General features: G+C 39.2%; 1 protein-coding gene across 1 annotated transcript; it reads left to right on the top strand.

Moving 5' to 3' along the window:
- The first annotated feature begins 780 nt into the window (after positions 1 to 780).
- AGBL3 (AGBL carboxypeptidase 3) lies at positions 781 to 25,153 on the top strand. The gene is made up of 12 exons (XM_062586039.1): positions 781 to 835; positions 4,157 to 4,301; positions 7,185 to 7,292; positions 10,721 to 10,859; positions 11,376 to 12,155; positions 14,018 to 14,180; positions 15,294 to 15,420; positions 15,875 to 15,972; positions 16,117 to 16,149; positions 22,743 to 22,800; positions 24,286 to 24,474; positions 25,119 to 25,153. Exons 2-12 carry the CDS (start codon positions 4,184 to 4,186, stop codon positions 25,121 to 25,123), a joined length of 1,818 nt encoding a protein of 605 aa, XP_062442023.1. The 5' UTR covers positions 781 to 835; positions 4,157 to 4,183; the 3' UTR covers positions 25,124 to 25,153.
- Positions 25,154 to 25,368: the final 215 nt, after the last annotated feature.

Raw genomic sequence — 25,368 nt, 5'->3', positions numbered from 1 at the left:
GGCCAGGCCGCAGCTCCCCCACCACGCACACATCATGGCCCCCGTATCCCGGCAACGGGGCCTCGCAGCGCGCAGGCGCCGCACCGCTCCCCCGAGGCAGCCGAACTCTCGCGAGAAGAGAGCCCGGTTGCCGCGGTGACGGGACGCCCGACGCCCGCCGGCGGCGGCGTTGGTGGTGGGGGGCGGGCGGGTGCGGTGAGGAGGCCCAAGGGGTTGGGGTCGGTTTTGGTCTTTGTCTGTCCTCGTTGTCCCGTTGAGGTCCCCAGCAGCAGCCCCGGTGGGGCGGAGGCGCCCTCGGGGTGGGGGGCTCCCTTCAGAGAGGCGCCATCGCTGGCGGCGGCAGGCGTTTGCCCCGCTAGGGGCCAAGAGTAGCTGCCATTTGGCGGCCCCGCGGAAGGGGGTGGGGGCTGCGTGTGTGATGGCGGCGGTTCCTCAGAGGGACGGCTAATGCGACTGTCACCGCCGGCGTCGCTCTCGGCGCAGTCTCGCTTCCCCAGGGTTTCCCTTCACACGGCCTGCGCACAGGTTTTGCTTGAGAAATCGGAGTAGGAGTGCAGCTGGGCCAGCCGGGGCCGGGCACTCCCCTGGCTGTGGCGGTTGGCAGCGGGGGGGCCGGGACAGAGCCTCTCCTGCCCGTGGGAAGGAGTTACGGAGCGGGAGGGGGAGAGTGGATTGCAGGGAGATGAGGGTCGTCGTCGTCCCCTCCCCCCCCCCCCCCCCCGGCACATTTTGAAGGAGCAATATGTTTCCTAGTCTGCAGAAAAGCAACTTTTGCATTTTTGAAGATTAAGTCAGAAGACTGGGAGAAGAGTAAGCGAAAGAGCACACTTAGTCGGTAAGGAGTACAATTCAGTAAGTTTCCCTTGGTTCATTTTCCTTATCTGTGTGCTCAGAATAAACCCACTGATGTAATAACTCATACTGGTTTATGGGAGAACTCCATGAATCTTTATTTCAGCTCCTTATTTTAAAAGGACAATTTCATTTTGCAGTCTAGCCCCGTAAAATTAATTGAAGGTACTCCTGAATATCTCTGTTCATTTGAGTGAGTTAATGATCACTTTAGTCATCTTTCCCTCCTACTCTCCTGTGCAGACAAGAAGGAAAATATAGCAGTGAAACCAAGCAAAACCAAATTTCTGCCAAAATAATCAATGAACTGGAAAAGAAGGATTCAGACACATGAATTTTATTTAGAGGCTGGTTGCGTGAGAAATCCGTACAAGAAGTCTGGTTTCTCCACACTGCTATAATACAACATTCTTTGTTCTACTTCAGTTCATATTGCACAAATGTAGTGATGCAGTCACAGGATATAACAGTTCTACTGTAAGTCATTAGTAGCAATTGCTTCTTATTCTTACCTTCAGTGGATTTCAAAGGCTTCCCTTTTTTCTCTTGTGCCATAATCATTTTGCAACTTCTAATGTATCTTCACATTTGCCATGCACAAAAGGCCTTAGACTGTTTTTGAAGACTGTCCCCACCTTCAAGGAGACATCCTGCGCATAGTTCTCCAGTGTTCGTGATTGCTTGTGCTGTCTTCCCTCATACTAAGCAATATCTTCGGACAATTAAATCAACTGCTTTCTTGGAAAAAAAGTAATACAAAAATACTCTGAATTTCTAACACTGATCCTATTCTGAACTTTTAAAAATAGTTTAATGGGAGAAAGTCAAAAAAAAACAACCCCTGTAACAAACCATCTCCACAGGCACCTGAAATGCTTCACAGAATATCCTTTGTCTATAAACTAAATTTTGGAACCTTGCTGTGTGTAGGACCACACAAAGCTCTGTCCTAAGAGTTTATCATTAGTAATAAGCATGTTATTCGGAGCAGTACAGTTTTACAGTCCTGAGCAAAGTAAAATTCTCTGCCTTCTCTTAAATTGTTTTTTATCAATGCTTTTTATTCATGAACTGTTCTCAGTTCTTTCCCTGTAAAAATCAAGTCCTGATTTGCCATTGGACTAGCAGATTTTTCGAAGCAATGTATATGCAAATGTAGTAAATTTAAATAGAAGCGATTAATAAAGCTGGGAGACTTGCCACTAACTGTCAAACAGATTTGATATTAGCAACATTTGTTCATATTTCAGGAAGGAAGGTGGATTTTTAATTAAACATAGTGTTTAATGAAAGGGAAAGATTGCATACCCAGAAAGTAAAGTTCTATGTTAAACACTGTGAAGAGAATGAGTGCTGTTCCACTGTGTTGCCATGCCCATATGCTTCAAATTTAACCCAGGGCACTTGATTATTTTTCATAGCCTATGTGCACTTTGGGTTTCAGAGTGATTCCTTTTCCATTTTCACCGTGTGTTAAGCCTCAATTCACCAGTATCAAGTTCATCTCCTTTCATTTCTGGTTGTTGTTTTAGGATAATTGTAGCATAAATCTGGGTTGCTGCCAAAAGGGCTGTTGTAGCTACTGTTTTCCATTGCCTGTTCTGCACTTAAATTAATAGACTTACTTGATGAATTTGATCAGAATGCTAAGTAATGCAACTGAAAACATTTTGTTGTTATGTTAGTTCGTTGTTCTAGCTTTTCACACAATACTATCAATACTAGTACTATACAAGAGAAGCAGTGGAAATAAGTTGCTGGAAAACAAAAGAGGACAAGAGAAAACTTTAGACGGGCAACCAGGAGTAATGTGAGAGTAAATAACTACACAGATTCAGCCTAATTTTTATTCGAGCTATAACATAAACCAAAACAAAGGCTGTTGTTTCACTCTGAAAAGAAACAGGAGAAAGCTATCCTATTGTGAAGTGTTAATTTTATTTTAGTACTTTATTTTTTTTAGGATAAATATCTCGTTAACTCATTTGAGATAGAAGGATGAATAGGAAAAGACATATTAAGGTTCACATAACTGCCAAACTCTAAAACAGAATCTGAGCCAAGTCTAGTCAAACTTTATGGTTCTTGACCTATATAAGTAATTACTTATATATGAACTTAATAGGAACATAAATGAGCAGTCCTATCTTGCAGCCTGTCCTTGATCAGCAATTATTGTTTTGGCCAGGTTATATTACAGTATCCAGGTATCCACTAGAATTAGATAACAGCTAGAGTTTACAAATGGGTTCAGCAGTTTTGTTTTTAATTCATTCCTTTTTATGTATGATATAATCTGCATTTGAAACTAGATCCTTAAGGTGAAAAGCTTTTGTATTAAGATGGTCTTTTGTTTGTTATGAAGGGAAATAGGTCTAGAAATCAGATCTAAAACTGATTAGAAATTTTTCTGTCAAGATAGGTTTTATGGGTACTAGTGCCTGATGCAGACCCAACGCAAGTACAAAATGAATAAAATAGCCAGATTCCTATCTTCTGGTCTGCTCTGGGCAGATGGTAGCTAAGGATAGATGGAATGCTTTGGGTAAATATTTCTGTATCTATGACAATTAATTAACTCTGGGCAATGTTATAATCCATGCACAATACTAGTCCCAATTATCCACTTACTATTACTTTTCAAAGCTTTTTCTCTGTCTTGTTTTCATTCAAGTGGCTTCTCATAACTTTGAGGAATTCCTTGCTGACAAGTGAGACCTCCCACCTCTTCCCAATATCTCTGATGCTTTACAAAACTCGTGATAGAGTCAGGTTGTTATCTCTCCTGTCATGCTAGCCAGCACTGTCTCATTATTGCATACAGTTTGTGTGACTAAAATTATGCGCTGTTCCTTATGTGATAAGTTTTGTAGGAATAAGCTTTGTTCTGTGTTTATTATAACACTGCACAGTACATATTTTTGGCTCAGGCATTGAGATTGTAGGCCTTACTGTAACACACTAGTAATAAAAGCAGTAATAATGTTGAAAAGCGCCAGCATTTTCTACAGGAGCCCAAATAAACTATTTCTTGCTTACAGTTAAATATTTGATGTGTTTTGTGGTTTAATTAGTTAACAGGTTATTCAGTGCTACTTTTATATTCAGTGCCATTTATAGGATGGAGCACTGAATTTCCATTTCAGTGGGATGTAATTTTATTATGCCATGCGTAATTATGTTAATGTCGTGCAGGTGATCTCTGTACACTGCTCCTACTTCAAGAGTAAAAGAGACTGATAGGAGCATTTTTTCACTTTCTTACAAATTCTGTTTGTGCCCATCCTTTTCTAAAACAAAACAGATTCTCTTATCATCTGGCTCAGAAAGGATGGTACCCCATCTTCATGCACCTCAAAATCTTCAGGGCTTATCATCTGCAGGTCAGCTTTCCCTCGTGCATTGGCCACACCAATGTGAAGTCATCAGGGACAGAATTGAGCACATTGGTAAGTTGTGTGTAATGCTCGAGATCTTGTTTATGGCAAATAGGAGCTACACTTTAAATGTAAAAGTAAAGCCAAGAATTTATTGTTAGTTTAATTGAAATCTTAAGAGTCATTGTAAGTCCAGATCTAATTGTTACAGAAGGAAAAAGAATAACAATACAGTTAAAGTTGTTATACACTTGCTTCACTTGCACCCTTTTCCTGATGTTATGCTCATCCTTCCACTGCTTCTCTGAGGCCTAAGGCTGGTGGTCGCATTCTAATGGCAGAAGGAGTTGCCAGCACCTGGAGCCCTTTGCCAGGAGGAGCATGATATTCATACGATGGTTTCTTCTTCTTCACTTTATGGTCCTCTCAAAGTCATTTTTATATGTTTGGTAATGCTTTTATACCTTCATCAGTCTGCAGCTCCAATTTACATCTGAATTTGCTATATGTGGTGCCCTTCACATGTTAAATGCTATTTTCTTGTTGTCTTTGTTTTGTTCAACCAATGTTGTCCAACTCCAGGTCTACATTTCTTTAAGTTGACCATAGGTGAGTTGTTTAAAACCATGGGGTCACTAGTGCCACATCTGTGCCCCGTCTCTTATCATCCTTCGTCTGTGCTTCTCTACCATGCCCTGTGTCTCCACTGCTCAAGGCCTCTGCTGTCATAGCAGGCCTGTATTTCTCTACACTATATCATTTGTGTTAGAATTGTATATATCTCATTCTACATAGAATAACTGCTTGTTACTGCTATCTATATAAAACTATGGTTGTACCACACAAAAGGTAAACGAACGTAAAACAAGTTAGCCATAGATTCCCAGCCAATTAGAGAAGCTGCTATCACAGCTAAACTAAGTGAAACAAAGCTACAGGCAAATAAAGAAAGTTCGCACAGAGCAAGCCTGACAAGTCTCAGTCTTGAGGCCTTCCAAATTCAGTATGAAGCTTAAATGGCCTGTTAGTAGCTATGGCAATACTGTATCACAGAGCTATATGGTTACTTACAAATGTAAGCTAGTAATTGCTTTCGTGCAGACTATATAAAAAACTGCAATACCTATTAGGAGAGACTGAAGACTAGAGCAGTCTCTGTGCTTTATAAATAAAACCTGTTGTGATTTGGAAGTGATCTGTAGAAATCAGAGGTGCACAAGAGGTGGAACTGAAGATTTATGTCCTTCTTTTGTTATCTTTGAAAATAAATCCTAGTATCTTGAGTAGAATGGGATAGGACTGCCATGAGTAATACAGAAAGGGAATTTCACAGAAACTCCAAGAGATAAGATGTTCAGTTTTTAATAAAAGCTAAAAAGTGTGCATTGGGAAGCAGAGATTAATAGACTCACCAAAAAAGTAATGCTTGTGTTTTTCGCCTTATTTTTCACTTTTTTTTCATATTCTGTTTGGTTTTGTTCAGTCATGGCTGGTATTTGTGCTAAATACATGGCCATACAGTATATCAGAACTTCTATCATAATGTGTTTTGTTCTGTAGTATTATCAGCTTCCCCTTAAAATGCGACAGTTTCTCTCTACTTATTTTTTTATCTGGACATACACTTGAATCGTAGGTTTTACGTGAAAAAGAATACTTGCAGATTGGGAAATGGAAAACCTGAAAGGCATGACCTGCCTTGCTTTTTTCTTTCTTAAGGGTACCAGTTGAGGTACCCAAAGATAATATTTCACTGATGATCGTGGCTCATTCACAATTCATTAAAATAGCTAGGAAAGATCGTGATGTGAATGTGTGTACATATAACTCTGAAAAACTTCAGATAGGTACTCCCAGTAAGTAGACTGGCTAAGAATTGCAACTGTTCCCTTGCTCCTCAAGCTTCATCAAGCTATGGAGCTAGAGCACATGCAGCCCTTACATAGATCAGTGCAGTCTGAATCTCCACAAACTGCAGCTGAATCTAGAAACTCAGTAGGTACATGAGTCTTACTGAAGATAAATCACTGTTTAAAATGTCTTTAATCACTTTAAAGGTCCTTTAATGCCACTGATCAGCACTTTAAAATTATGACTTTGCCCTTAAATCAACAAGCAAATTTGCTGATGCATCTTTGAATTATGCAAAATGAAAATTTATGGTTTGGAAGCCTTATAGAACAGTGCTGCTTTTTTCCTTTTTGATTTGAACAGAATAATATAAAGGAAATTTGGTCCCTTTTTTGATAATGCTATTATGTGCTATTGCTGAGGGTGGAGAAGAAATATAGAGATCTGTGCTGAGATGCTTGGCTGTGAGTTATTGGCAACAATCTGTTAAGTGAAAATTGGTTAAGTGTGTCATGTCTCTGTTAGAACTTCGCTAATATACTGAAGTATTTATTACTGCTGAATTTAAGAATCTTTATTTTTACATATGAACATGATTTTAGCAACATTCAACTGATTACACAGAAATCTGAAATCCTCCAGTTATGTTGTTAATTGTTTTATGAATTCATCTTTCACATAAATTGTCAGTCCCAGAACATAGTGGCAGACAATATATCATTGTTGAAATCCACGAATCCCATCTCAAGTCTGTCCGTTAGTATTTGCAGGCATACAAAGAAAATATTTACTAAATTGTCATATGAATCTTTCCCCAGCTCTGGTGTCAAAAAGACCCTAGATGGGTACTAGAACTTTGAACATATGCTTTCTCTTATATTCTACATGAAGTACTGAATTGACTAAGCCTGCAAGTCATGTGGGTTATGCTATTTTGAAGACACTATCCAAACTAGTTGCAACAGAAAGGAGCCTCCCTAGTCCTTCATCTAGCGTTGGAGTAAATAGGATGAAATGCTAAGTTTTTGGTATCTCCTCCGCTTTACAAGCAGTCTAATAAAATCTCCCTGCTTGTACTCCTTTTGTATATCTCTTCTTTTTCAGATTGGACACCCCCTAGGCCTGAGCCATTGTACACTCCAACCGGTTTGGAGATGAAGCCATCATACCAACCCAGTAACGAGGGCACTGTGATTTATTTGACAGAAGAAGGTGGGAGCACCCTGAGAAATGTTGCTATCACTTGTATGTAGCTCCTTTGTGAGCCTAATTCAAAGCCTATTGAAATCAACAGGACTTGGGAATAAATCCTTTCCTTATAGTTAGGGAAGGAATTCAGTTATACAGCTGTACTTTCATCTATACATTCTGCTCATACTATTAATTATTTCAGAAGTTCAGTTCAAGCCATTGTTCTCAGTCAATAGCAGATAAACTATTCTGATCAAGTTTATTACGAAAATATGAGTGCAGAAAGATAACGTAACATCCATCCAAAGGAGAAAGTGAAAAGGTAAGAACTGCGTAACTGCAGGATCAAAACTAAAGTCTGTTTTGGGAGAAGATTTTTATTGTCCCGTTTTCTGTAGAGTTTTTTCAAGCCTTGTAAACAAAACATGTCCAGATTGGATTGGTGCTTAATTACAGGCTCCTAGGTCTGGGAAGGACTAATTGGACAGAACTGAGGGGGGATAGTTGCCTTATTCCACCAGTTGATTATGAGACTTCTTTATTCTTTCTTGTGTTTTCTAAGTTGATGCAATTGCCTTGAATGAACTTGGAACTTAGCCAGTTGTTGATTTTGGTCCTGGACTACTTGTACCCAGATAAGAAGGGATGATACAGTTTTACAATTCTAGGCTAACTGGATGTGGCAACAAAATTTTCAGATGTGCAAAAATGAAGGGGAGCTGACCTCCTTGAGGTCATTAACACAACCGGTAAAGGTATGCGATATTCTGAAAAACACTAGTATTCTTTGATACCATGTTTATTTAGAAGTTCCCTGCTTCTGCAGTATGAGTGTATTACCCTTCACTTCCTCCCTTTAAATTAAGTGCTACGCCTGGCCAGTAAAATGATAGCTGCTCAGTGACTGGAAAAGAATCTCTGTCCTCTGCAGCTGGCTTGCTAATTTATTTGTCTGGAAGGGATAAGGGTAGGAAGAAACACACTGAAACCCAGTTTCCTGGCTCTTTTGAAAACTAGGACAGTGATTTCTGTTGCTGTCTATTAGAATCACAGAATGGTAAGGTTGGAAGGGACCTCTGGAGATCATCTAGTCCAACCCTAGTTGCTATTCTTTAAATGTGTAACTTTCCATATACTTTATTACTGACTTGAACTTCACATAAAAGCAACTGGAAATAGTTCTTATCTTTGTCCATATTTCTCTCTAGCAAAGGGTGTATTTTGGTACCATAGTTCTCAGACCATAATAATGAAACTTCCCAACTGAAAAAGAGAAAACATCTGCCAGTAAGAGGGGCCAGTTCTCTCTCCTGCTCCTGAGGAATAATATTCCTTCTGGCAGTGAGCAGATTTCTGATTAGCAAACATTCAGCATCAGCAGGAAATCAGTGCTTGCTTTTGTTGCTATGACTATGAAAACTGGGTACCTAAGCACATGGATGGCAACAATCACTTCTCTGCTTGCCTTGTGCTAACTGAGCTGCCAGGCTCCTCACCCACTATGGCCAGTTAGGAACAGGCACAGGTGGAAGGAGGAGGAGTTCCCCTTTCTGTTCCTGGGATGGAAATCTCCAGGCTGGTAGCTTTGCCATCTAAGATATATAGCCAATAAATTTAATCTAAAAAATTCTAAAATTGTCCTTACAGGAAAGCTCTATAGGGTAGGACAGAGATCTGCACTTATGCAGAATTACGGCATGAGTACTGTAGACTGACTAACATGTAACAAGGAGCCATTGCATCCTGAGGGAGACGGAAGCTCTCATCTCCTGATTCCAGCTGAATTTGAACTCAGCAGAAGCTGGGAGCTACTGTGTGACTACCTCCTGCTGAGCTCTTACAGCCTTTCTGATACCTAATTTGGAAGGGAAAAATACAATCTAGCAGTGATTCCAGTGCAGAAAAATCAAAATACCATGATAGAGATCTCAGATTTTTATGTGTTTCATTCTGTAGCATGTGAGTGATACAGATATTTCCACAAACAATTTTATTAGATTTACTACTGAAACACTTTTCTTCCTTCATGTCAAGGAAGAGCATAAGGCAGGAAGTAAAGGAGGCAGAAACTGTGAATGGAATTTCAGCTGAACAGAAAGTAATCATCCAAGTGGGTTTCCTAGCCAGGAGAGCAGACACTCTTGTTTAATGAAAAACTGTACGGGTCTGTAATAACTTAAGTCACCAAGAACAATACACTGAATATGGCACCTTTTGAGTGTGGCAACAGTGATTCAAGGATAAAGAAATGGCTTATGGGAATTTTGGCTTCATGTAATTTTCCTGAATGGTGTAGCCAGCACTTTTCTAAAACTACTGTGGTTCAGCAGAGAATAAGACAGACTCCCATCACAGTCACCCATCACCTTAAGCAAGGGCAGACAGTTCTGATCTGAATGGAGGCTGCACAGCTTTAGCCATGTTGTATGGTACAAGATCAGTCCCCCTTATTTGATAATGTGGTAAGGCAGCAGTATCTTATCAGCTGCGTCTGGTACTGAGGAGGTAGAGAGAAAACAGAATACAGGAGCTCAGAATACAACAGCTTAACAATCGATGTCCTGCTACCAGTATACAGCCTCCCTTATGCCAGTAGGAAAGTTTGGTAGGAGAGAAATTCTGCTACCTCTGTAAGATTAGACAAGCCAGTCCGTTGTTAGCAGCATGAAACTGGTGTTCTCACAGTACACAGTTATAGCATGGAATACTTGCAGTTTTCACCTGTCCTGCTTCTGCCTGAGCAGGCCCTTACCAAAGTATCAGAGTGTAGCTCATGCACAGCCTAGATCAAGCCAGAGTCACAAGCATGAGTACACTGAATTCTGCAGCAAGGTCTCTGGGCTCATAGCTTTTGGCAGAAGAGCTGCATCTTCAGTTGTGTCTCTATGAGCCTCATCCGAGGAACGATGAACAAGGTAACAGAAGCAGATAAGAGCTCAAACTATATGCTAAATGTGATAAGGAAACATCACTTACAAAGTGAAGTGATGGCTGCTATGTCTGGGAGTCATTTTTTTTCCTCAGATAGGAAGACTTGAATATAGAGTTTTAAAAATAAACTGATGGCAACATTAGCTACATGTAATTTCTGAGTTGAGAAGTTGCCCACCTGATTGATGAGAAGACCTGAGGGAGCTAGAACCTCGCATCTTTCCACCTAATTTAGCTGTCTTGCCTGAATACAGACTGTGAATTGCCCTTAGCTCATACAGTGATACACAGGCACATCCAAGACAGAGTCAGATCTTAGGTTGCCCTGAATCCATAAAGTTAAGTAGGAATAGACAGCAAAATCTTCGTATAATTTCTTTTGCATTTGCCCAAGATATGCCTTGAAGCTCAACTGCATGCAGTTGTCCATTTCTAGAAGGAAGTTCTAGAAGGATGGAAGTACTCCCTAAAATGACTCAGACTGCAATAAAAGGCATCTGTGCTGTTTTTCCCACTAGCCAACAAAGACTCTGGATTTGTGTATTCTCGAGTGAGAGGTCTCTGCCCTTCAAAGCAGATCCTCCATCAGAACGGGGACAACACATTGATCTTTGAAGCACGATTTGAGAGTGGGAATTTGCAGAAGGTGGTCAAAGTGTAAGTTTCTAGTCTTTTCTTCTTTTATTAAGACAAAGTTATTATCAGAGTTGTTATTATCAGTGGCCTGCTATCAGCTTGTAAGCATGATGTTCTGGTGTGTTTTCAACCATTACACTAGTTGAATGAGTTTTGAAAATAGTTTCAAATAATCTTTGTATGAAATGATCTAATAGCCATTGCACAGAGCTGAATGGTTTCTGTAAGTGATAATCACCTATGCAAAATCACAAACCATTTTTTAAGACATTCCTTTTAAAGCATAGAGTGGAGAACTCTGTAACTGAATTATTATTAAAAGTCCTAAGGAAGACAGCAGTTCCATTATTGACAGACTCCATCCAATTAGGTATCCTTCTCTGGCTATGGCCTAGACTGTATTTGATGGTGTAAATGTGCTAGATTTGTACCTTATTCACTGCTGAGTGCTTTTTCATGACAGTTTGCATTATGTGATGCTGCGTCATACTACAGTGCTAATCACCATCACAACTGTTTCTTTTTCCTGCCTGCCAGTAATGAGTTTGAGTATCAGCTGACCCTGCGCACTGACCTCTACACAAGTAAATACACGCAGTGGTACTATTTCCAAGTAAGCAACACTCAAGCAGGGATGCCATATCGTTTCACCATTGTCAACTTCACCAAGCCTAACAGCCTCTATAAACGTGGGATGCGCCCTCTCTTGTACTCGGAAGCTGATGCCAAGAAACACAACGTTGGCTGGCGGAGAACAGGGAACGAAATTAAGTATTACAGAAACAATGCGGGCCGAGGTGGACAGCAGTATTTCTCACTCACCTGGACATTCCAATTCCCTCACAACAGAGACACCTGCTATTTTGCCCACTGCTATCCTTACACCTACTCCAACCTACAGGAGTACCTAGTAGCCATCTCTAAAGATCCAGTGAAGTCCAAATTCTGCAAGATCCACATCTTATGCCATTCATTGGCAAGAAACATAGTATATGTTTTAACAATCACCAGTCCCCATGAAGGTGACAAGGACACAAAGAGAAAGGCTGTGATATTAACTGCAAGGGTGCATCCAGGGGAAACTAACAGTTCCTGGATAATGAAAGGCTTTCTGGATTACATTCTTGGCAATTCAGGCAATGCTCAAGTGCTCCGGGACAACTTTGTCTTCAAAGTGGTGCCAATGCTGAATCCAGATGGTGTGATTGTGGGAAATCAGCGTTGCTCTTTAGCAGGTCAGGACTTGAATCGCAAATACAAATCTAACCTGAAGGAATTTTATCCTTCCATCTGGTATACCCGAAACATGATCAAAAGGTAACCTCATTTGCTTTCCCTTTAAAATAAGTGATTTGTTTTCAGTGTCTCCATATTAATGTGACTTCTTTTTGTTCTGTAATGTTTTGATATTATTTGCTCTGTGCCCAAGCATTTCTGACTGTTTTGTTTACAATATGTTGCATTTCAGAGTGGTGGGGTTTTTTTTGCTATAGCATTGTGCACATTTTCCTGTAATATATGTTCTCTTTCCTGGTTAAAAGTTATAACTATGAAGTAAGGAGGTTTCTTCAGAACATTTTTAGTACATTTCTCCCCACTGCCTAGATCTACTAATTAAAGTTCTAATTTCTCTCTCATTTTCTTCTTTTCTGGCATACAGCCATATTCCAGAATGCACTTAGGTTCAGAATAGATGCCAACTGTCCATTTGACAGAAAAGATAGTCAAGTTTGCTTTATGTTTTTCTACGAATATGTTTGATTTCTGATGCAGACCTCTATCACATAGACATTAATACTGTGGTTATTAAACTAAACCTTCTGGTATTAAACAAAACCTTCTCACCCAATAAACTATTGTGTGAGAAGCCAATGTCAGAATTAGTAGATTTAATGTTTTTCATGAAGTGCTGGTTACAGTTTATTTTAAATAAGATCTGTGTTCCTTCAAATAAGTATTTTGGCATGCAGGTAGCATAAAGGAGATGAGCATTGTGCCTCTCCTTTTCTATGAGAATCCCTCTCTCTAGCTTATTATATGAAGAGAGCCTGCGCTTCCAAGTACACTGTAATTAATGTTAATTATTTGTGCTGAAATGCTACAGATCTTCAGACTCGTGTTCTGCTACTGTCAGCTAAGACAGATGTGTTTATTATTGCTTCCTTTTTAATTCCACCAAGAATTTCCAACTCCCACCCAGAGGAAAGCCCCAAGATGACTTGCTCTGATACATCCTCCCCATAAAACTCTGCATCAACAGGAACTGGGTGCTGGAGGTGTGGGCAGCTAAATCTATCCATATCTACCTGAAAATTTTCTTCAGAAAGCTAGTTAAATGACAATACCTTGCAGGATGTTGACACATAGTAAAAACTAATGTCTGCCCTGAATAAGGGGAAGAATATTCCTTCCTATCGTTCTGAGTTGCTTGTTTGTGCTTCAGTCTCGTAAAGCATGTATGATTCAGCATAGGTACAGAGCAAAAGAGCTGCAGACAGGAATAGGGTATGGGGGGGTGGGTTTAGCTCAGTTGGTTAGAGCATGGTGCTGCTAACGCCAAGGTCGCGGGTTCAGTCCCTGTATGGGCTGCCCTGAGGGTTGGACTAGATGATCTCCAGAGGTCCCTTCCAACCTTACCATTCTATGATTTCAGCCCTACAATGTACTCTAGTATACATCTACGGATTTGGATGTATGTAACTGGACTGGGGTTATGAAGAGGAAAGAGGGAAGAGGAGAGTGGAAGCAATACACTGTATGCACCTACTAGACAGAAGGAGATCAAAGAAATAATATGCAGAAAAAAATGAAAACTGGGGACTTGTTGTTTTGAAAGGTGGTGCCCAGCTTCTGAAATTCGTGAAGATAACTAACCAATGAAAACTTATGATCAAGTAGACAAAGACTGCAGATGTATACACTCTTATATCTTAATACTGTACTGTGACATCCTGCATGAAATTGAACCATCTCTCTCTGATTAGCATACCAAAGACTTGACTTAAAGCTCAGAACATGAAGCTCGTTGTTGTTTTTTTTTGTTGTTTTGTTTTGCTCTTCATGTTAAACTTGAGCTTCAGTGTTTATTCTGCAGCATTTTAGCCCAGACTAATATATCTGAAGTGAAAGAAAAAAAACCACACTTTTAGTAAAATATTCTATGTTGTCTTGTATTACAGAGTGATGGAGGAACGTGACATTCTTTTGTATTGTGATCTCCATGGTCACAACAGAAAAAAGAATGTCTTTGTATATGGTTGTGAAAGAAAGCAGCAATCAAAAGCACCAAATTTGCATCCTCGTGTCTTTCCACTCTTACTGAGCAAGATCTGCCCAGATAAGGTAAGCAAAATTCTGGCTAGAAACTTCATCTAAAGTTTCAAATGTCCACCGTGAATCTCAGATTTTTTATAAAGGTGTCATATGCACTGGAAAACCACACTTTGTCCAGTAAAATAACATTTGGTTGGTTAAAAATGCAGATTGTAGGAATATGAAATATCATTTCCTTTGAAGATTCCAGCAGCCCAAAATATATCATGCTGAACTAGGATAAAAGGTTAGTGTTTTTTAAGATTTTTTTTAAGAATGAAAAAAATAGGAAATATGAAAGAAAAACTGTGCATTTTGCTTTTAAAATGTGAAAGACTAACATTAAATATTACATATTTATGTTAGATGTAGCTTTATAATGTATTGTAAAAATAAAAACAAACAACTAAACAAATAAGAAACTAAGGGAAAAGTTAAGGTATTTCTTTAGGTTGAATAGTTTTGAAATCTTACTGTTGAAAATTATATCAAATTCACCCTGTAAGTGTAAGATATTTCAACTGGAAAAGAAATAACTTTTCAGTAAAAAATGACTACATTTAAACTGTGCTATTTTCCAGCAAAATCTGACTTGAAGAAGTTACTTTAAACCAGAAAAGTTGCAAAGGTTCAGCATTTTTTTTAAAAAAAATCCCACTAACTTACTGGCATACTTACAGCTAATCCTATTATACTCAAGTATCATGTGGTGATTGTGAGCTCCAGTTAGGTTACATTATCAAACTGTTAACCTATTAATTTGTGAGAAGAGCTATTAAGAGTTTTATTAAATATATGTGTTAGTATAAATCAGGATTTGTGATAAGTCAGCTGGTCATTTGTCTATATAGGCTCATTTAGAAACAGTAAATATAGACACCTAAAAAAATATTTGAGAAGTCTCCTAAGTCCTTGTTAAAGTAAAATAAACTTCTAATCAAAGAATTGTCATTTCACATGCATCTCTGTTATACCAAGAATGACAATGATTGCTATGAAGAATATAGTGCAATACTGAAGTAAGGCAGCATGAAAAATTGCATTTGTTTACCTGATAGAAAGATGCAAAAAACTTGGCAGCATTAAAATGACATTATTGCATCTTCATTTTACTTCAAAGGCTAATGCTGTACTTCTCTTAAGTTCTCATTCCCAGACTGCCGTTTCAGAGTACAAAAGAGCAAAGAAGGCACAGGACGAGTTGTAATGTGGAAGATGGGCATCAGCAACAGCTACACTTTGGAAGCCTCTGTCTGTGGTTCTAAGTTGGGTGAGCCAGTTTTCCCATAGCTGTTTGGTAGGAGTCATCAAACAATTCCTATATTTTTTGTTTTTTCAGGAAAATAATAGTTTGAGCCTCCATCCCCTTGGTGTTCTGTCTTATTGGGTAGAAATGAATGATGATCGAAGATAAGAGTAGGGAAAAACACCAAAATTAGGGCACTTGCCTAGGGACCTTTCAGGCCACTGCTACTGTTGTTACATATATATTATAAAAATACAGATAACATCAGTGGATGGCAAGTTAAAAGCAGTGGGTGAAAATAGTTGTGTGAGAGTCAGTTGTCTGGAAGAGAATGTAGAGCCTTGGTGCGTGGGTGCTGTCTAGCATCCTTCAATGAAATATATGTGAGTTTGCAGTCAAAACGCCATCCTGAACGTAACACAGCTGGCAGTCAGCAATATGACTGGCATTTTCTGACTTGCCCCTATTGATGCTGCAGGCCAGAGACGAAGCACTCATTTCAATACAAAAGACTTAGAGTCAGTAGGACACCGTTTCTGTGATGCTCTCTTGGACTACTGTGTTCCTAATGTGAAGGTAAGGAACATCTTTTCTAGGCCTTTTTTACTGCCTCAGTTGATCTTACTGTGACAAAGTATGATATTCTGTAGGGTTATAGTAATAATAAATTTGATAATAGCTTTCAGTAAAGCAGTAAACTACATGTATGGTGTTTCTTAGTATTATCTGTGCCTGAAGGAACACGAGGAAATGGTGAAACAGCAAGCTAAGGTGAACTCTGAGGGCCTGAATTCAGATGTGTTAGACAGGGATTCTAGGTAAGTTAGAACTATTAAGACATGCCACAATTTGTTGTATCTTCCTCTGTACCCCTAAAGAGTGCTGGAATACATGCTATAAGTGTTACTAAAATTAGACTCTTAATATTTGCACTCCTGTAAGATGGCCACATGAAAATCTTATTATGCAAACCTTAATAACCTGCTAGTTGGGAATAGAGCTCTGTATCTGCTCAAACTGATACTATGCTTCAAAGGAATGCTATATTCATTTCACATAGTGGAGTTCTGAGGGCTCTTGAGGAGAGATGAAACTGCACTGGTACAGAACTTGGTCTATTGCATCGCTTAAATTAATGTGCTCTTTTTCAGCCTGACATTTTGCAGAACAGTCTAGCCATAGTATAAGGTATATTGTTTTATTTTTGCTTATATGTAATTTCATTAACCAGAGAAGGTACTAGATTGATTCCATTTAGCTAAAGGAGATAATTTCAGGGTAACTGATAGCAGTGTAAGGGTCTGCACACTGACCAAGCAATACACTTTTCATAAAAGTGATCAGCTTCTCCTGTGCCAGTATTGACTGTGAGAGACAGCAGGACCAGTTGTGCAGGTGATTTGCAAGAGATGGGCATTTATGTATTATGAATGACTGTGAGCCCTAAGATCATTCCTCTGAGAATAAAACTTTTGTGGAATTCTTTTTAGGGAAACATTAATGGGTTAGATCCCTGTCATCTAAGTTTAGGTACATAAAATATCGAAATCAACAGTTGAGTTTCACAGCTGATATTGAAATGCAAGAAAATAAAGAGAAATACTATCTTAATGCATCATCAGAAAACTATCAGAAGGTTCACTGGGGACAAAGAGGATGATGTCTTTTGAGAGGGTTTAAGAGGGGAGGAGGAAGGTATGTGAAGCAGAACTAAAGGAGCTCTAGCTATAAGCGGGAGGTACCATCTGGATAGATTAGATCTCCTCCAATGACCAGCCTCTCTAAAATGAGGATGCCTGCTTTTTTGTGGGTTAACTGTAGGTCTATAAAACTAAAACATAAATCTGAAAGACAGATTTGGAAAACATATTTACATCTGTACAACAGCTAGGGTTACTACAGGGAACACCTGCTAATGCTTGCTATGAATTCAGAAAAAAACTATTTGTAGTCACCAAATTTGGAAATAAAACAAAACAATGCTCATCTTTCACAGCACCCAAACTTCTGACAGCTCAGACTCGTGTGATCTTGATGCACACCAGCTAAAACTAGGTACTAAGGTATGCTGTCCAATTTTCTTGACTGTTTACACCTCTTACTGAATACCACCAGGACAGAATTACTAGAGTTTAGTAGGCCCTATTTTGAAGAAGCTTGGGATTAAATTAGTCAGAGTAGTAGTTAACAAATCAATTAAGTAACTGATAATTGTAAATGATCTATATAGTTGATAGGCATGCAGTCCAAATTAACAGTGTAGAGCAATACTATTATTTTTCCCTATAGCTTCACTCAAGAAACACCAGAAGCTGGTGTTTTAGTTTCAAAAGAATGCAGCTTTCTACCTATCATATTCCATAGTACAGCTACGTAGCAGATTTAGATCCTCAGAGTGAGGATGAGGATCCCAGCTTTTAGCACAGAAAGTATCACGCTTGTTTGTATGCTATGTCAGGCATATGTTGCAAATACTCAGTTCAGAGTGTATAGGGATTGTGTTTTTCTCTTACACATACAGACAAGCTGTAACATTGGTGCTAAGTGCTGTCAGCATATGACTCATCCTGCCCCATTGCCTACTTCCATCCTAGTAGGCAGATTTGGCCCCAGATTTTACAAAATGATTTCACTTGAAGGCAATGAGACATTTTATTTTGTTAAATCATGTATTTACTTGCTCGGTAAACAGGAGCAGAACACAATTTGTGAAGGGGCTTTATTTACTTGATATTTATTTCTTTGGTGCCTGGGATTACCATAATAGTACTTGAGATGTTTGCTGCAGATGAGCAAAAACAACTGTTGTCAGTGTATTGCTTTTAGAAAGCTTGTGAGTGAATTTTAGCCAACAATAACAGTTCCTGTAAGTTGTTACTTCCTGTTTGTGACATAAATGCAATAAATACACAAAAGGGGAAGCTGTCATATCAAGACAAAGAGGTATAAAAGTGAGGTGACCACCTGTAGGACTTTTCAGAACATTGGTAGATAGGCATCTCAGATGACTGAGGTAGCTGACCATTTGCATGATTTGGATCATAGCATCAGTGACGCTAGACTGAAACAAGTTGTAGTCAGATGAATTCTGGTGAGTTCAGCTGTGGTGAGAGAAGCTGCCACAGGCTCTTTTATGTGCCCTGTCCAGGTATGTGTCTCTGGAAGACTTTCATAGAGAGCATGCATTTTTGCAAAGTCCAACAGCTCAACTTAGTCCTGCTGTCATCCAGAGTTTAAGCAATGCTACTAGGTTTTATATTTAGAGGAGGTGAGGTCCAGATGAGCTTTCCACTCAGCCAACCCTCCTGGGGAAGTAATAATGTCTGATGAAAGGGTTGTGATAGTGGTGTTGGCTTTTATTGTTTACACAGCTTGAAATTTCTTCTTCTATTTTGTTTTGTACTAAAGAATCAAGCAACGTCACAGAATTTATTATTATTATATTTTTATTACCAGGACTATATTATTTACAGAATGTCAACCACAGTGGTTCGGACCAAAAATCTGTTTTGTTTGGTAGGATGCCTAGCAGCAGAGTGCTAGTAAAAGTACACAGAGAAGGGATGAGTATTGAGAGACTTTTTTTCTTAATGTACCTTCATTCTTGCTTGCTTGCTTTGGGATTGAATCTACTGATACATGAATGGTAAATCCATGTAGGCCCATTTCCCAGTGCTGAGTTTAAAAAATTCATGAAAACCTCAGCATGATATGAATGAACAATGGACTGTAAAGCTAGCAACATTTTCCAATTGACAGCAAATGTGCTGGCCTTTTTAGTACTTTTCAGCCATTCATGCTTTTTTACCCACATCACAGTATGCCTGTGCATGTAAGGGTGTGACATGTGACTGGCAGCTGTGAGGAATGGCAGCTTGAGAATAGTGTGAAGAACTTGCCTAAAACGCTGAGCCTTTCCATTTGATTTGCTAAAAATAACCTTGTTTGTGTCGAAAGACTCACCATGCCAGTCAGTAGGACTGTTTCCAATTTTTTCTCATGTCTGTCAGCACTATTTTTTTATTTAGTCTATAAATGCTACATACAAAACAAAGCATGCAAGTTTGCCAGATGTCTGTGATACAATTGTAGATTGAGCTGGCTGCCATATAACTCATTTAGTTCATCATTGCTTATGGTAAGACAAGTATCTCTGGTAGTCATCCCATGGATTGGGATGAAAGGGCACTTAGACAATATTGGAATTGTGCAATCCTTCTGGATAATCATGATTGAAGGGGATTTTCAAACTCAAAAATCCTGATAGACTTGCTAGGTAATACACAAAAAGAAACCTCCAGAAACACACACAGATATGCCTTCCTAGAAGCACTTGAAAGGAGCCATACAGAACCCACACAAGAGCATTTAGTAAGGTGTAATTACTTTAGTGGCCATACACATGCTAGACAGTGAATTAGAATATTCCCCAACCCAAAGGACTTTTCACATGATGTGATAAGCCATTTAATAGTTCATCACTTACAGTCTTCCCTTCGCTCCTCGTGCCACATTCCTAGCTGTGTATTCCTTCCACTCCTCTCATTCCCTTCCATGACCTGATTTAACACAGTAATCTGAGAGCAAACAAACCCAGGGGGGAGAAAAAAATCAGTTTTCTACTGGGTTAATGTGTTTAATCAGCTCACAGAAGATTTTATTGAGCATCAGAGACAATTTGAGAGATGTAGCAAAACACTAGCTAAGGGAGGAGTGATTAAAGTGTCAGATTGGGGAGTGTAGGGGAGGCAGGACCAAGGGTAGAGGAAATGAGACTTTCTCCTTCAGCAGCAAGGAGGCCTTTAGGAGATTTCAGCTGTCTGTGAAAGCACAGCTTTAGGTGATTACTTGAACCTCTCTATTTTTAAAGTTGCTTCATTTTATAAATCAGGCACTGATTTAATACAAAATAAAGAACAAGCTGCACCAGCAGAGATCCCTTTGGGTGCAGAGCCCATCCCATCACATGCTTGTGTCAGGAGGTGATGAGCATGTCTGGAATGAACAGGGCTTGGGCCACATAAGAACTTAATTCTGAAACTCTGCCTGAGTTTCACATTCTGCCAGTACCTATAAACACCAGTATATATTGCAAAACTATTAGTTAAATGGAGTTTCGCTGTGTCCTCTTCTGTAATTTCTGTGCTGAAATGTAGACACCTTTTAGGCAAATAAACTGAAGATTTCTTGCTGTATGTATAATAGCAACAAAACATGTCAAACTGATATTGTTATTGCTTAAAGAAGGTAACAACAGTATATCAAGAAAGTCTGAAAGAACAGCACAGCACAATTCCTGTAAGAAATTTCTTTCTTTTGTCCTTTTCCTGGTTATGTGTGTCTTTTCTTGTGGATCTACTTTAGTGACTGTTTCAAGTGATGAGATTAGAAGACTTATCAAAATTCCTGTTTTTCTTTATAAACTTCCCACAGAAGTTCTTAAAGGCCTTTGGAAAACGTAAATGGCAAGGAATATAACAGGTATAGGAGACAGTTTGGTGGAGATCTGTGCTAAAGCTGCTTGTAATCCTCAACTGCCCTTTGTTCGTGTTCAGCCTAGAATATGGCCCCCAGGCTCCATATAAAACAGGAGCACTGCTGCTGTTGCCTAGAGAAAGCAAATTGTCATTCGAAAAGAAAAGAACACATTAATATTTTCACATTTTTTTTTATATACATGTACATTATAACACAGGCTGATTTATTAATGCTTTCATCGGTTTGATGGATAGACCACTGCTTCCCAGGCTTCTTGTGTTTTATGCCAGTCTTTCTTTACAGGAGCCCTACATTGGAAAAACAGAGCAGTGGTAATTAATACTACTGAGAAACCCTGGTACTTCAGGTTCCCAGACTAAAAATAAACATCCCAAATTGAGTAGGAAATGAGATCTCTTGTCAGTATGACATGTTTGTGTCCAGGTTTGTAAATATTTGCTGAACAGAACAACATAAGGAATTCCGACTTGAGCAGTTTGCTTGCATGTGCTCCTTCTGGCACTGTGATTATCATGTTTATTTACAACTTGTTTTTTCATAACTATGTTTATTCCCTCATGAATCAGAATTATTACATACCTTTCTTTCTGTGCAGAACAAAACCGAAACATCAGGAGAACATTTTCACAGGATTGCTAAGGATAGAAGTCATGAAAGCAAAAACGTGAGCATTTTTTCATCCCAGTAGAAACATCTGACCAGAAAGTGAATTGGTTAATTCAACCCAAGTAAATTTGGGCAAACAATTCTGTCACCGAAGTCACTGACCGGAAAGGTCGTTGCTTTTTGTTAACAATTGAATCTAATTTATGTCACAGATTTCTTTTAAAAAGGAAGTGTAAACATCCACAAGTCTGGGGCAGGAACAAACAGTGAAATTCTATCTCTGTTAATGAATTATTTGATATTTTTAGATCTTATCTAAAGATCTAGATTTAGATCTTTCTGTCAAAGAGTGTGCCTTGGCCATCTCTTCAGTCTCTGAAACTACCAACGCCTCACTCCCTCAGCTGGACCTGTTTTTCTTTTAATTTCATTGAAGAACATTTTTGCCAAATATATTAAAACATTTTCTGTTGTGTTTTTCAGTCCAAAAGAGCGTTGCAAAGAGCAGAGAAAGGAGAAAGTCATGGGGTGTTTTAGGGAAACAGGCAGTCAAACTTCTAATTAATTTGGGGTTCTTTGCCAAGCTCCAGCTCTGAAATATTTGCACTGGCAATATTTGTAAAGCTGAGTTATGTCCCGTCTTACATTTCAGAGGATGTAATTTGGTGCTCAGCATTTATTAGCTGACCTAGCTACTAGCATTAGTTTTATTAAAGTGTCGTTATTAGAATAGTTGGTATAATTGATACAAGATCTTCTTCTAACACACCATTTCTCCATTGTTATTGTTCAGCATTTTACATAACTATTTAGGTGAATGTGACCCTGACTGTAGTTGGCAAGCACTTGAAAATCCAAAGTGAAAACAATAGAGCCTAATATTATCTTCCTCCTTTTATGGAAAGGAATTTAGCTTAAACATTTTTAAAATGCTGAGCACCTAAAAGCTTACAAAGTCATCTGAAGTTACTGAGTTTTCTGTGCTTTTGGGAATCAGCCAAATATTGAATGTCTAGCTTGTTTCCTACTTTAAATAAAGAAATAATCAGCCTCATCTTTACATGTTAGCCTTTTCCTACTTGAGTTAGTTATACCTTGCCAAATTACCCCTACCCTAACGTAATTTACAGGCCTTGAACAAACTACACAGCACCAGTGGCTGCTGAATAATAGCTTCTGCTCATTTTGTCTCCTAGAACGTAATATTAATAATATTTTTGTGTTTCTGTTCTTTTTCACAGGCTCAAGGCATTGAAACATTACATAAGATATTTCAGGAACTTGACCCTGTAGGCAGAGGTAAACATTGTATGTTTTTTTTTAAGTCTTAAAATCCCAACAAGCCAATTTTTCTCTATAATCTTGTACCCCAGTAAAAAGTGTATTCTAAAAAGATAATTACAGAATTCTTTGGCTGGGATTTCACTCAGTGTCAGTATTTGGAAGTGCTTATTTTTCCTTAATTTAAACTGTCTTCCTCACATTGTTGCACTTCACTGATTGGGAACAGTCTCACTGGAGAAAAACTGAACCCAAGGCAACTTCCAGAGAGGTGCAAAAATAAATATTTGCTGCTATTGGCAGTAGGATGCATGCAGTTGTAATAATGTGCTCATTGGCCTAGAGAAACTAGAAGAGAAAACATTCATTGCGGTAATGCTCCAGACTAAATCCAATTTGAAAAGAAAACTTTTATTTCCTGAGAGCAGGATAAAACATTTAAGTTCAGCTGAACATCCAAATGCAGTCATTGAAACATGTTTTCATTTTGGTTTTGCCTCTGTCTTTTGTCACAAGCAAAACTGTTCTTAGATGTCAGACTGGACTTATTGATAGAGGGTATCTTGTGTTCTTAACATGCTTTTTTAAACCTATGTAAAGATAATTAGAAGGCTTTTGTGTGTTTTGCCTGCCCCTCCCCTTCTTCATTTTGAGCTTCATTTCAGTTTGTGGATTAAATGTTATTAATGAAATTCTCCGTTAACTATATGAGGTACCCTTTCAAAATATTGTAATTATATTTATGTCCAAGGGTCATGCTTCCTATAGACTGTCAGACCTGCTTCATGTCACCTATAGATCATGAAACTCACACAATAGTTTCCTTCCTCACACTACCTTTCAGATACGCTATTTACAGTGCAGTGGTAACGCCAGCCACAGCTAATCTAGTCCAGAGTCTGCTGGTAGGCTGCGTCTGCCAGGTCATGATGTAAGAGAGATACCAGGGACCAAGGCTGCAGCAGTGGCTTTTGCCACTTAAGAAGAGATGGCCTTCATCTGCTGCTTAGTGCCAGGAGTCTTGCCTGTCACACAGTCGATGCATTGGGAATCCAAGTATTGAGAAACAAGACACACAGATCATCTGCAGTGTGGAGGGAATGATGAAGTAAAAAACGGCTCCCTGTTCTTCACCCTCTCACTTTGGGCACAAAGAATTATAGCTGTAATTAAAATATGTGGGACAATCTCATTCTATGTCTATATGGTTAAGCACATTTAAGTACTATGACTACTCAGGACTTGCCTGCAAAAGAGGAGATTAATAAGGAGCTTGAGTACTCACTAACGACATGAATTTGTAAAGGTTTTTGCAGTCTTGGGAGACTTTCAAGCCCTTTCTTCCCCAGCTGCAGCTGTTCCTAGTTATTGTGTAGTATGCCCAAGGGTAAAAAATATAACAGATCACATTCTTCTATTTTTCTTGGAAATGACACTACTTGGAGGAATAAAAACAAATCCTGTCTGACTAACAGCTCTTGTGACTTTGTCATGTGTTTTTAGACCTTAACTGGAGTACTATCCCCCAGCCTATAGAACACTTTATATCCCAGAATCTTTTCCTTCCTCCTACTGCTCTTCAAGAAGTGTGCTATGCAAGTGAAAGAGGAGGAGTTAGACCAGTCTCTGGATGTCATCCTCTGAAGATGGAGAGCAGGTCAAGGGAGAAGGAAGAAAAGATCCAGCACAGAGGTAAGGACTAGGAGAAACTGGAGTTAATCAGGTCTGGAAAACTGCTTAACGTCTTGCAAGCAGAGATGATCATACAGCTGATAGTCTCCAAATCCCATAGATTATGGGAGTCTAAATGCTGTTAGTTGCATTAGCAGAATGGGTAGTAGTGAATATAGGTGCTATGTACATACCTGAAAGGAAATGACTGTAGCCTAAAGGTTGCTCTGATTTGCACACTTTTATCTCACCTGTACCAGACTCCCTGTTCTGCTGCTGCCTCAATGCAGCAGCATGAACACTGTAGGCTGTCAGGCTACTTGCAGATTCACTAGATGTTTGCAATCTTAAACTGCTGCCCAAGGGCACCACATTCTTATCATAGCCCACTATCTTGGAGTGCTCACCGGTAGCTGAGCAGCTCATGAACATATATGTCCCATCAAGATCAGTAAGCAAGCACCACCTCTTCTCTTTTCCCACTCCCACCCTAGAACACATGCTCTAAAGACATCTGCTATGACACTACCACAGTGAACACCACACACAGTGCAACCATGTGGATCGCTTTTTGTAGTGGTAGGATAGCTGTCATCCTCACTAGAAGACTAGTGCTTTGAGTCTTTATCGGTGAGAGGGACAGCTAAGTGTTATTTCTTCTTCAGCCTAGGGGATTCAAACCTATATTTTCCCACTTCCCGCTGAAAGTCCCTAAGAACCAGACTCTTCGGTTGTGTATCTCTGTTCTTCTCTGGTGGTCTGGTAAAGCGTTTCTACTTATTGAGATTGAGCAGGGAATCGTGCAGTCCAAAAAAAGAGAAACAGAGAAAGGAGAAAACACGGAAGTACGTATGACTTTCTACTCTAACTCCATCTGCCACAGAGTAGTCCCTGCTCTGAAGATTGAGTTTTGCC

The sequence above is a fragment of the Rhea pennata genome, chromosome 1, assembly GCF_028389875.1.
Source record: "Rhea pennata isolate bPtePen1 chromosome 1, bPtePen1.pri, whole genome shotgun sequence".
Classification (NCBI taxonomy): Eukaryota; Metazoa; Chordata; class Aves; order Rheiformes; family Rheidae; genus Rhea; species Rhea pennata.
Note: the sequence above shows the minus strand (reverse complement) of the source record. Positions and strands in the feature narration are given on the sequence as shown.

Excerpts from the sequence above, each read along its gene's own strand:
- AGBL3 (XM_062586039.1), top strand. The coding sequence starts at position 4,184 with ATGGTACCCCATCTTCATGCACCTCAAAATCTTCAGGGCTTATCATCT. Across the intron at positions 4,302-7,184 it reads GGACAGAATTGAGCACATTG|ATTGGACACCCCCTAGGCCT; the intron begins GTAAGTTGTGTG and ends CTTCTTTTTCAG. Across the intron at positions 14,181-15,293 it reads GCAAGATCTGCCCAGATAAG|TTCTCATTCCCAGACTGCCG; the intron begins GTAAGCAAAATT and ends ACTTCTCTTAAG.